Raw genomic sequence first — 13,038 nt, 5'->3', positions numbered from 1 at the left:
TGGCCCAACGGTAGGGTGAGTAATTCTTAATATATATATTATTTATGTATGTGTTTAGTCATATGAAATGTATGAGCATATATTGTATATACTTCCTAGAAGTTCCTTTGAAAAATCAGAAAAGGTTTTGCTGTAATAGTTTATTGTATAACGTTTTTAGACCAAAATAACAAATGTTCTCTTTCTGTAGTATTCTCCATTGTTTATATATAAAACTTTATTGGTATAATGAAGTATAATTTTACGTCAGTCGACACTTAGTACTTGACAATACTGTACATTAATTACGCTTGATAAAAGCAATGCAGTCCTATCGTCTTTGCCTGGTATAACTTGTTGCATACTGTTTCTCCGCCCACTAGGTGGCAAAAAAACATGGCATCCTCGCCGTGTCTTTTCCCAAATGATTGACGAAGAAGAAGTACCCCTCCCCCTTTATCCAAACCGGAGCCTAAGGAATAATTTGATACTCGAAGTCGGTCCGACATTATTGTTTATTCATTTGTAAAAATTCCGATTGATACAGCATCGTCAGACATACTCGAGCAGTATACTCATGTAAGTAATGGTTTCAAACGTTAACTTTAGAACAAACCTGTTTAGTGGCACGTACTCGTTAAGTGAGCTAACAGGTTGCCAAGGCAACGCAAGCCAGATGACATGTCACATCTGAATTTCTTCTGTTTCTTAAATATATTGTTAATTTTGGTTGTGGTTAGAATTGTTAAGTCACACGCTGATTGTTGTTATTTTATTGTGCATTCGTGTGTGTTGTAATAATCTAATCTCATCTCATTAGCTGCACCGCTTATCCTCAGTAGGGACGCGGGGGTGCTGGAGCCCATCCCAGCAATCATCGGGCAGTGGGCAGGGGACACCCTGAACTAGTTGCCAGCCAATCGCAGGGCTGTTGTAATAATAATAATAATTTTAAAACATATCTGTCACTTGCTCTGTCTAACCTTACTCGTGCATTAATTCTCTAGTCAGCTCTTTGGCCACATTCAACGCAACCCCAACATCGTAGCAAATGGCGTTAGTTTTACCATCGGTTTGGCCCACTACCATTTAGATTTCTCTAGTGGTAAAATGAACTCAGAACAGCGAGAATGATAGGAGTTAGGTACGATGGAGAGCGGAAAGGTGCTAGTTGGAGCCCAAAATGCCAGGAAAAGAAAAAATAAACGCGTTAAAAGAAGGACTGTTATCGTTCAATTCACTCATCTTGCACTTTTTACCTGTCATCGGTGTGTACTTGGTTGTGTTGTGCTACGTGTTTGCAGAAGTTAACAGTTAGGTAGCTATTCTCACTCGAATAAGCTTATCGTGAGGGGAATTCCGTCTCTTTTTCAGCTCGGCTCATCTTTCTTGGCTCCCACAACCCTCTTCACGTTGTTTTTGTTGCTTTTATTTATTATAAATAGTATGTATCATTATGCATACAATTTCTTTTAAGCGACAAATAAAGCTGCAATGAAAAAGAGACAATAAAAAACAAAACAACAGAAAAAAGAAAGGCAAAAAGAAAGACATAGTAAACCAAAAATATACACGGAAAATGAGCAAAGGGAAAGAAAAGTAGGAAACAAATGGGAAAAAGAGGAAAATGCTAGAAAAAAAAAAAAAAAAAAGTAAAATAGAAAAGTAGCTCCTCTCACAAGGTAAACCCACAGATGCTGTCATAGGGCTGTTTTTTTAATACAGCATCTCCTATTTCTCCTGATTAAATTCTATTCAATGTTAATATCTGTAGTCACTGCTAATGGTGAACATCAAGAACCCAGATGATCCTGTATGAAGTCAGTCAACATTTCACGCGATGGAGCAGTACTGCATCTTGGGTCGTATAGGCGAAGGCGCTCATGGCATCGTGTTCAAGGCCAAACACGTGGAGGTGATGTTATTGAAATATCCTCCATGGACTCACTGGATTTCAAATTTAACAAAACTGTTTCAAGCAGACAGGAGAGACGGTGGCCCTTAAGAAGGTGGCTTTAAGACGGCTTGAGGACTCCATTCCCAACCAAGCTTTGCGGGAGATCAAGGCCTTGCAGGAGATTGAAGACAATCAGCATGTGAGTTCCATTTTAGTCTCGCATTGTGGTCGAGCTGAGACCACTGTCCTAGAATTTTTTGTTGCATAAAGCGAGAAAATACTGGACCACTTAAAAATACAGTAATCCCTTTGTTATTGCGGTTATTGGAGACCAGAGCCCCCCTCAAAAAGTGAAAATCGTAGCCTTGCACTTTCATAAAAGGCCCTAAGTGTCAAACATACAGTGCATCCGGAAAGTATTCACAGCGCTTCACTTTTTCCACATTTTGTTATGTTACAGCCTCATTCCAAATTGTATTAATTTTATCTTATCTCAAAATTCTACACAAAATACTCCATTATAACAATGTGAAAAAGTTTTTTTTTAACCTGTTTTGAATTTATTAAAAATGGAAAACTAAGAAATCACATTTACATAAGTATTCACAGCCTTTGCCATGAAGCTCAAAATTGAGCTCAGGTGCATCTTTTTTCCACTGATCATCCTGGAGATCTTTCTACAGCTTAATTTGAGTCCACCTGCAGTAAATTCAGTTGATTGGACATGATTTGGAAAGGCACACACCTGTCTATATAAGGTCCCACAGTTGAGTGTGCATGTCAGAGCACAAACACCAAGCATGAAGTCAAAAGAACTGTCTGTAGACCTGCGAAACAGGATTGTCTTGAGGCACAAATCTGGGGAAGGATACAGAAAAATTTCTGCTGCTTTGAAGGTCCCAATGAGCACAGTGGCCTCCATTATTCGTTAATGGAAGACATTTGGAACCACCAGGACTCTTCCTAGAGCTGGCCGGCCTTCTAAACTGAGCGATCGGGGAAGAAGGGCCTAAGTCAGGGAGGTGACCAAGAACCCGATGGTCACTCTGTCAGAGCTCCAGCGTTCCTCTGTGGAGAGAGGAGAGCCTTCCAGAAGGACAACCATCTCTGCAGCAATCCACCAATCAGGCCTGTATGGTAGAGTGGCCAGACGAAAGCCACTCCTTAGTAAAAGGAACATGAAAGCCCGTCTGGAATTTGCCAAAAAGCACCTGAATGACTCTCAGACCATGAGAAACAAAATTATCTGGTCTGATGAGACAAAGATTGAACTCTTTGGTGTGAATGCCAGGCGCCATGTTTGGAGGAAACCAGGCACCACTTATCACCAGGCCAATACCATCCCTACAGTGAAGCATGGTGGTGGCAGCATCATGCTGTGGGGATGTTTTTCAGCAGCAGGAACTGGCAGACTAGTCAGGATAGAAGGAAAAATGAATGCAGTAATATATAGAGATATCCTGGATGAAAACCTGCTCCAGAGCGCTCTTGACCTCAGGCTGGGGCGAAGGTTCATTTTTCAGCAGGACAACGACCCAAAGCACACAGCCGAGATCTCAAAAGATTGGCTTCAGAACCACTCCGTAAATGTCCTGGAGTGGCCCAGCCAGAGTCCAGACTTGAATCCGATCGAACATCTCTGGAGAGATCTGAAAATGGCTGTGCACAAACGTCTCCCATCCAACCTGATTGAGCTTGAGACTTATTGCAAAGAAGAATGGGCAAAACTGCCTAAAGATAGGTGTGCTAAACTTGTGGGATCATATTCAAAAAGACTTGAGGCTGTATTTGCTGCCAAAGGTGGATAAACAAAGTATTAAGCAAGGGCTGTGAATACTTATGTAAATGTGATTTCTTAGTTAAAAAAAGTTAAAAAAACACTTTTTCACATTGTCATAATGGAGTATTTTGTGTAGAATTTTGAGATAAGAGATTAAATTAATACAATTTGGAATGAGGCTGTAACATAACAATATGTGGAAAAAGTGAAGCTCTGTGAATACTTTTCGGATGCACTGTACCTCGAGACATACCATACATACTAAACATACCAGCTCGGTAGGCTAGATGGTAGGGCGCCCGCACTGAGACTGGGAGGTCGCTGGTTCGAACCTCGGCCGTGTCATACTTACAACATTGGTACTCATTGCCTCCCTGCTTGGCGCTCAAGCATTAAGGGTTGGAATTGGGGGGTTTGGTCACCTAATGACTATAAATGGCTGCGCCCTGTTTGGCTGCGGCTGCATCGGCTCGCTACAGTTTATCTGTACGGGTCAGGTGTATCGACATTTCGTTTTGTGTGCATTGTTACAAAGAATGACAAGTAAATTCTATTCTATTCTATTATGTCATTACCAACTGTGAGTATATAACTGTAACAAAAAAAAAGAACCTATAGATCTACAAATAAAAACACAGAGAACAGAATAGAATGAATGAATGGTCTTTATTGTCATTATACAAAAGTGCAACAAAATTGGAGGGATTCTCCTTTCAGTGCCTGAAAGCAATTTAGAGGGCAGCTGGCTAGCTGCACGCTAGCATTAGGACTCCTCGGATTAAGCCTGATCTACACGATAATTAAAACATGACTCTCGGTAATGTTGCAGTTTCCCATGAGTTGTAGCTCCAGGTCATGAGTTTCTTGGGTAATGGATCTGGTGTTTGTGAGATACAGGGGTAGCTTAAGAGAATGGTTAGCCTAGCCATAGCAGTAGCCTGGACCTGCAGCCTCGCTGTCTTCTTTCCTGACACCGCTTCAGTCCTGGATCAGATAGCAGTCCACAGAGCACCCGCTGGTGATCACCATTTCTTTGCGCTCTTCTGAATATCCTCAGAGTCTAATTGAAGTGATTAAATTTGTTTCAATGTAACGAGCTTGCAGTTTGTTTTGGGTAAGTAATGAATTGAAATGATCTAAATTTATATAGCGCTTCATAAAGCGCTTTACAGTGTGCTTCACATTTCCCAATAGCGGCCGTCCAGCCATGTAAGGCCCTAACCTGCATATTGGGGTATTAAGGGTTCAGTGTCTTACCCAAGGACACTTCGACATGTAACACGGAGGAGCCGGGATTCGAACTGCGATGTCTTGATCCCAAGACGAGCGCTCTACCTCCTGAGCCACTGCCACCCCTTGTTCACCCCTGGATACATTGACTCAATATAGTCAATGTATCCAGGGGTGGATAGTATACACCAGCCTATCACGGTCACAGGCACAGGCAGTCATGCCCACCCAATACTTAAAACCCTCCCTAACCTATCCCGTGATAGCATTTGTTGTGTCTCAGAACACAATACACAATGCATTGAAATCAATGACAATAAAGACAATTCAATTCAAAGCAGTGAACCAGCGATAATCAAAACCACAAAGTAGCGAGGGGTCTCTGTATAATTATTCGAACAATCTCAACTCCTCAGGTGGTGAGGCTCAAAGACGTCTTCCCCCATGGCACCGGTTTCATCCTGGTCTTTGACTTCATGCTGTCCGACCTCTCTGAGGTCATCCGCAACTCTCTGCGACCTCTGACCCCAGCGCAGGTCAAAAGTTACATGTTGATGCTGCTTAAGGGCGTAGCCTTCCTTCACGACAACAACATCATGCACCGGGTAAGCGCCATCTACAATCAGATAGCCCTAAGCGATGTGACCTTCAAATGGGAAAACGTTTTTTAGATAAACTATAAATTGATAACATTTATTCATCGCCCAATATTACTCCAAGTCGATCGGCTGTGCCCGCCTCTTGCCACGCCTCGTTTTCTGCCTCCAGGACCTGAAACCTGCCAACCTTCTCATGAGCTCGTCGGGACACCTTAAGATTGCAGATTTTGGTCTGGCCCGCCTCTTCAGCCAGGAAAAGGATCGACTGTACAGTCACCAGGTGGCCACAAGGTGAGGCGCTTTGTAACCCACCTCCTTTAATTATCAAACCTTTCTTAAAAAAATGAAATATTCACACCGCTCTGTGTCTAGGTGGTATCGCGCACCTGAGTTGCTTTACGGAGCCAAGAAGTACGATGAGGGTGTCGACCTCTGGTATGGAAATGATTCATTGTAGTTTACACTTACCTGTACTTAGTTAAACTGAGGTGACATGGTGGTAAGCATGGCTTCCTCCAGTTAAGGGTCATGGGTTCAATTCCAATTCTGTAGTTCGCTTGTTCTCCCCGTGCCAGAGTAGGTTTCCTCAGAGAATTTCTCACACGTTCAAAACCACGCATGGCAGGTCATTTGGCATTTCAAAATTGTCCATAGGCATGAGCGTTTCAGTGAATGGTTGTGTGTCACTGTGGCTCTTAGGACTGGTCGACAATCCAAGGAGTCCCCCTCCCCCTTGCCCAATGCCAGTTCCAACACCCCTGCAACTGTAATGTTGATGAGCAGCTGGAAAAGGAAACGAAGGAGTGCTTAAATTGACAACATTTAGATTTTGTATCACTTTTTGGTGATGTTCCAGACTGAGTCACACTGCGGCTGAGTGGTTAGCGTGTCCGCGGCACAGTCCTGAGATTATGGGATCAAATCCAGTTACCAGCCTTTAGCTACCAGCGGAGTTTGCATGTTCTTTCCGTGCTTGCATGGGTTTCTCTGGCCACTCCGGTTTCCTCCCACATTCCAAAAACATGCAGGCGAGGTTAATTGGCCGGTCCAAATTGACCCTAGGTGTGAATAAGCGAGTGAGTTGTCTTTTTGTGTAGACTTATGTGCTAATGGGCAACTCAGATGCTAAAGTGATGTACTCTACAGTATTTTTTCTCCTATACGGCTCATTTCTGCTCGCCAAGGACCTGTCTCTTCTAACCTTGCGAAAAAAATGGTAATTAGGACTCATCGATCGAAACTTTAATACAAATAATAAAAACTACGAATCCCGTTTTGCACGCATGAATATTTACACAGTTGTACTTTAGGGTTAGGGTTTTTAGCAAGGTTTTCTGTCGAGGAACCCCCAATAGATTCCAACAATATCGATAAACATCTGCTTTCATATACAAGGGACTCTGGAGCTGCGGGAAGCTGTATGGCACTCCTTAGTGGGTCCCTACCACTTTTTCAACAAACCACGGCCCCAACAACCTCGCCCAAGTAGAATGCCCTGCAATTCCAAGCCCCGCAACCCCGGGTCATTATGCTTGATTAGAATAACAAGACACCGTGTGTTTGTTTGCTTTGCAGGGCAGTGGGTTGTATCTTCGGTGAGCTGCTCAACTCGTCTCCTCTGTTCCCTGGGGAGAATGACATCGAACAGCTATGTTGTGTCCTCAGGGTGCTTGGGACACCCACCGAGGACACCTGGCCTGTAAGTTAAGTCATGTTTATTTGTAAAGCTTTCAATGGGCTGCGCAGATATCCAGTACAACATCCCTTGATCTGAAATGTACATGAAGCAAGAAAGAACCTAAGCGTGAGAAGGGGCCACACATGATTTAATCCCCCCCTTTCTGGATGGTTCTAGGGCATCAATGGACAGTAAAAAGTCCTCATCAACAATACATATAGGGAATGAGAGAATGTCCAGTTGACAGCTTCCTGCCCTAAAATCTTGGCTGATGCAGCAGGTTTTAGATGATGGCGTACATAAGGTCCAAGTGTCGGTATGATGGCTTGGAACCATTGCAACATCTATGTTCATTCTGCTCCCTCAAGGACAAGAAGGAAATAGTATGAAGTCAACAACACTCAAAGCTGTAAAATAGTATATCTAAAGCATAGATTTGAACACAAGTTGCAGGTTGTATCCCAGAGGGTAGAGCATTGCACAGCACCGGGGCCCAAATGGAGAATACTCTTGAACTTGCGGATTTCTTTTTTGGCTCTCGAAATCACCAGTAGACCAGCATTTTGGACGTGAAGGCTCCGAGCAGGAACATAGTGGGCAATTATATAATAAAGATAAAGGGAAGTATGTCCGTCCAAATTTTGTATGTTACTAACCTTAAATCACATTTTAACTGTCAGGGAGCCAGTACAGGTCAGCTAAAATCAGGGTAATATATATGCTACACACACATTCCAAATTCACAAGACACAAAAAACACACAGACTCAGAGCAGGGCACCATGTATTCAAACATTGCTCCATTTCACTGCAGGAGATGAAAGAGCTGCCAGACTACAACAAGATCACCTTCAAGGAAAATCCCGCCATCCCATTGGAAGAGATTGTTCCCGATTCCTCCGCCGACGCGATCAGCCTGCTCTCCAACTTCTTGGTCTACCCATCCAAGCGGCGATGCCCGGCCCATAAGGTACGAGACGAAGGATCGAGTACAAACCCACCGGCGGGAGATGAGCAAACTTAACTGGACGCATGGAATTGCCCGCAGGCCCTCCTCCACCCGTACTTCTTCAGCCCGCCTCTTCCTGCCCACCACTCAGAACTTCCAATCCCTCAGAGAGGAGCCGGGCATCTTCTTCACCCACGGCTGCAGGCGGGATCGGCTGACTTCTCAGTGGACCTCCCTCTGAAGAACAGCTTGGTGCAGCCTGCGCTGCTGAGAAAACACGCTTCCTGCCTGTGATTGGCCAGCCGCCTGAATGGCAGAAGGCTGAAACACAGTGTGGGATTTGTAACTAGAACAAAAACTATAAATGCAGACTTGGACTAGGCATTCAACAGTGTTCCCCTGGGAGCCCTGTGGGCGGTGCTTCGGGAGTATATGGTGCCGGACAGTCTTATCCGGGCTATTTGTTCCCTGTGTGACCAGCAGTGTTGGTAACGCGTAACAAAAAGAACGCATTCCTAGAACGCAATTACTTTCCTCCTTAATTACTACTGTAACGTGTTATTGATCACATTTTGCAACACAACTGTTGTTACAACATGTAGCGCTACTTAGCTATTCATTAAAGGTAGATCATGAATTGAACACTTAAGGCTTGGTGTAGTACAACTGAATTCAGTTGCAGTGACACAGTCTCAAGCACAGGGTATGAGAACACCAAATTTCTATATACTTGCATCTAAGCCGTATTTACAACTATTAAAAAAAAATACTGAAATCAGGTGCATATTTGTTTGTGTGTCACCAGTAGCTAATAATAGGCAGTGCATTGAGAGGAGGCGTAGCTTATACAGGAATAAAAACAATTGGGCAAACTTCAGTACAGAATTTACACTAAAATGTGCTTCATCTTTTCATTTGCAAAACATTTTTCTTCAATATACCATGCCTGGAGGAAAAAAATAAAAGGTCTTGGACGGTACCCAGAAATGGATAAAGAAATGGATATAGAATGTCTCGGCTGCTGGTTTAAAAGCTCTCAAGATTGTACAAGCCATGAAATATGAAGGATTTTCTGCTTCCACGGGTTGGTGAACACATTCTCTTCAAATTATTTTTATATGGCTATTTTAGAGCAGTTTTAGGGGGTCGGCTTCATTGCGATTACATGCGGTAATTTGTAACTAGTTACTTTCACAGTAATGCGTTACTTTTGGGTGACAGTAACATAGGAGGTAACGGAACTACTTTTTAAATTAAGTAACTGTAACCAAGTACTGTTTTCCAGTAACTCACCAAACACCGATGACGCTTCCTGGAGTTTGTTCTGCATTGTTAAAAGTAAAGGCAGCCCTTTGTCACTGATTCTGTTCATGGCTTTAATGGACAGATTTTAGGCACAGCCGTGGTGTAGAAGAGGTCCGGTTTGGGGGCCTCATCATCGCATCTTTGCCTTTTGCAGTTGATCTGGTGTTGTTGGCTTCCTCAAGCAGTGATCTTAAACCCTCATTGGAGCAATTTCCCAGATAAGTGAGAAGTGGGTGGGATGAAGGTCAGCACCTCCAAGTCAGAGACCTCCATTCTCAACCGGAAAAGGATGGCTTGCCTGTTACTGGTTGGGAATGAGATCCTGCCGCAAGTGGAGTAATTCAACTATCTAAGGGTCTTGTTCATGAGCAAGTGTATGATGGAACAGGGGATTGACAGACAGATCGGTGCAGTGTTCGTCGTAATACAGACCGTGCATCGGTCTGTCATGGTGAAGAAGGAACAGAGCTGAAAGGCTAATCGATCTATGTTCCTAACCCTTACCAAGGTCACAAACTGTGCGTCATGACAGAAAGAACAAGATTTTAGATACAAACAGCCGATAAATTTCTCCCCAGGGTGCCTAGGCTCTCCCGTTGAACTAGGGTGAGAAGCCTGGTGAACCCGGATATACTCAGTGTAGAGCTGCTGCTCATCTGCATTGAGACGAGCCTGCTGAAGTGGCTCAGGCATCTGATACAGATGCCTCCTGGACGCCTTCCTGCGAGAGGTGTTCCGGGCATTTCTCACTGCCAGGGATGATATATGACACGATGTTGAGGCTACCTTTCAAGGCTGGCCTGAAAACGCTTTGGCATCCCGTCGAATGAGATGGACAAAGTGGCTTAAGATAAGGAGGTCTCGGCATTCCTGCGGAGGCTGCTGCCCCGATGGTTGGACAGTGTTTGCTTCGGACAGTAAACTTTACCCAGATGACACAAAAAAAAAGAAAAAATGTTTTTCATAATTGGTTTAATAATTTGTTGGAACAGTCCATAATTCTGGTAATAAACATGAAGTGGACATGACGTATATTTCTGAAAAGAAGTTTGCCAGCAGCCACGGCGCCATCTGCTGGGTGAAGGCTGAAGTAAACGAGGCACTTTAGTCAGCAAGCACAGCTGCAGGACATCAGTGCATGCTTGTTGCTATAAAACAGTCATTCCCAATCCAAAAGCTTCAAATGGTCAAACCTCTTTTTTAAAGCTGCTTTGGCTAAAGAGTTAAAAAGTTTTTAAGCAGGTTTAAATCTAACTAAAAAATTGAAGCAGGTACCAAGCTTTCAGTGTCAAAGTAACTTTAAAGCGTTAACTCAGGAGTTGAAACAGATGTAAAGACATTTTAACTCAAATTAAAGTAGCTTTAAAGCTACTTTAACCTGGTTAAAACTCCGAATAATTCAATCTGTTTATGTTAATGCCACTTTAATGCTTTTAAAGCTACAACTGAAGTTAAAAGGGCTTTAAACTCGAGATCACTAAAGCTTTAGTGAAGCTTTGCTATAGAAACGACTGCTTAATACGTTCTTCGTTGACATTGAAATGAAAGGACGTACCGGCAAGATTTTCAAAAAAAAGTATATTTTCATTACAAGCAAGCGATCCCTCTGTTTAACTATATGGTCCTTTCAAACGCACGCATCCAGAAGTACTCAATCTCACAGAGTTAATGCACACAATCCATACTCATAAACTGTACAGGCCTTGCACAAAATCTGTATTAAAAAAACACTTTACAAACTAAACCAAAAAAATGAGCACATGCACAAAAAACTCCAAACACATACAACCAAGCATACTATTATACATGACACGGAACCAATCATACAATTTAGACTCACGCATTCCACACGCACACATGATGGTGTGGGAATATGGCTTATTAGGAGTTCTAAAGGTTTTTTCATCTTGTTACGAGCAAGCAATCAGTCTCTATTACTCTATAATAATTATCATAATTCAATAAGGTCCTTACAGGTTATAAAAATAAAAATGATTGACATGCTTCAATGTTAAGACGTGTCCGTTTTCAAAATTCTCTTCTTTGCATACTTTGTTAGTGGGGCCACGCCTCTTTTTCACCTCATAGTTCAAAGGTAAACCGTGTTGTCCGATCACATGCAGGAAAAGGCCCGTCATAGAGAAAAAAAAGCCCTTAAAAGTCCCCCCACCAGAATATAAGCATAATTTTTTGGCAATGTCCAATTAGAGTGCAAGTCCACCTGCTAAGCCCCGCCCACTGAGGCGACTACCGATTAGAACCTGTGTCAGTCTCCGCGGGCTGGGCTCCAGCCAGAGCAAATCTTGACCCTGTTCCTGCCATGACCCCTTGACTCCCCTCCAATCTGAGGACAAGCTGGCACCTGATTGGCTGGCGCCCGCATTACTGACATCGGATTGGCTGTCAGACGGGTGCTCGTCACGAGGCATCAGGAACGAGAACGCTCCTTGCTGAGGAATTGGCAAGCGTTCTGAATACTTTGCTTCCTCCTGCTCCTGCACTACGGTCTCCTCTCTTGTAGTCCTCCTTCTCTCTCTCTTTTTCATCCTCCTTCTCTCTTCCTCTCGCTCCTTCCTTCTCCTTCTCGCCTCCTCCTCCACAAGATCCAAGTCCAGATCCGGAGGCCCTCCTCCAGCTCGTCCTGGTTCCCCTCGTCTCGATCTTACTTTGGCCCCCCCAGCTCGCTTTCTCCTCTGCGGGCTGTGGCAGGTGGTCGTTGCTGCAACTCTAGTAGGCTCCTGCTCCTCCCTATGTGAGGAGGACGAGGATGATTCTTCCTCAGGGCCTGAAAAAAAGACAGATGAAAATTTCAGCTGAGCTGCTCCAAGCAGAAGCATTTGCATTAGTACTTTGCGCGTTGGGCATCGTGGTATTTATTTAGAAAGTTGGTAATAAAGTGTGTGTGTGAAGTGACTGGAGGTGAATATTCATACATCCGACAGCAAGCGCTAGGCCACACCCACCATAGTAAGGGTAACCATGTATCACAAGAAGAGCAAATATGGTGGCTGAAACAACAACAGCGAGCGACTCTTTAGGGGATATTCCTGATAGCCGTAACATTTCTTCCGGATTGTGCAAACGTATTTCAAAAGTCAGAAAAAAAAAAGTCTTGATTATTTTATGCAGAGGTATATTTATGGCTACAAGGTGTCCAAAGACGCTAAACTTGTAAGGGTGGACGCAAAATGTTGGTGATCCATGAAGCTCCTTGCCAACTACACATAGAAATAGATTCAGATTTGTCAGCTCTGATGGACTCTTACTGCAAATGTAAAGCAGGGTATTAAGGCGTGTCCAGGTTTCTTTACCAAATTAACGCCGCAAGAAGGAGCTACACGTCATGCTGTGGGGCTGATAAGGTGTTGTGTTGTAAGGAATTAGTTGAAATTGTATTTTCCCAGCAGGTTACTGTGTTAAAACGGGGGTTTGCTGTTCAGGTATTCATCTTGATGGTTGATTTTACATATGATAAAAGTAATGAGTCGGTCATTTCTAATGCTTAACACGAAAAGGCAATAGCCTGTCAATCATAGGCGACGCAAGACGTGGGTTCAGACCCATTCTCTGACAGGGAACTTAAGTCTTAAGCACTCTACATTTCAAATGCCTCAGACACATC

General features: G+C 43.4%; 2 protein-coding genes across 4 annotated transcripts in view; one reads left to right on the top strand and one right to left on the bottom strand.

The window, feature by feature from the left end:
* The first annotated feature begins 420 nt into the window (after positions 1-420).
* On the top strand, positions 421-8,889 carry cdk20 (cyclin dependent kinase 20). The gene is made up of 9 exons (XM_088329898.1): positions 421-558; positions 1,754-1,894; positions 1,962-2,075; positions 5,303-5,491; positions 5,655-5,776; positions 5,858-5,920; positions 7,061-7,184; positions 7,977-8,132; positions 8,211-8,889. Exons 2-9 carry the CDS (start codon positions 1,820-1,822, stop codon positions 8,403-8,405), a joined length of 1,038 nt encoding a protein of 345 aa, XP_088186024.1. The 5' UTR covers positions 421-558; positions 1,754-1,819; the 3' UTR covers positions 8,406-8,889.
* Positions 8,890-10,371: 1,482 nt separating this feature from the next.
* The window catches only part of magixa (MAGI family member, X-linked a), a 42,824-nt gene continuing 40,157 nt past the window's right edge, over positions 10,372-13,038 (bottom strand). For 2 of the 3 annotated variants that reach the window (XM_088331131.1, XM_088331132.1), the window contains exon 21: positions 10,372-12,201. In XM_088331131.1, coding sequence (XP_088187257.1) covers positions 11,621-12,201 — 581 coding nt within the window. In that variant the 3' untranslated portion in view covers positions 10,372-11,620. The remainder of the gene's footprint in view (positions 12,202-13,038) is intronic. The other variant, XM_088331133.1, reaches the window with a different exon arrangement.

This window comes from Urocampus carinirostris, chromosome 3 (assembly GCF_059441175.1).
Source record: "Urocampus carinirostris isolate Australia breed hairy pipefish chromosome 3, RoL_Ucar_1.0, whole genome shotgun sequence".
NCBI classification, from domain to species: Eukaryota; Metazoa; Chordata; class Actinopteri; order Syngnathiformes; family Syngnathidae; genus Urocampus; species Urocampus carinirostris.
Note: the sequence above shows the minus strand (reverse complement) of the source record. Positions and strands in the feature narration are given on the sequence as shown.

Coding starts and splice junctions, on each gene's coding strand:
- cdk20 (XM_088329898.1), top strand. CDS start 1,820: ATGGAGCAGTACTGCATCTTGGGTCGTATAGGCGAAGGCGCTCATGGC. Junction 2,076..5,302: donor AGATTGAAGACAATCAGCAT/GTGAGTTCCATT, acceptor TCAACTCCTCAG/GTGGTGAGGCTCAAAGACGT. Junction 5,777..5,857: donor AGTCACCAGGTGGCCACAAG/GTGAGGCGCTTT, acceptor CTCTGTGTCTAG/GTGGTATCGCGCACCTGAGT.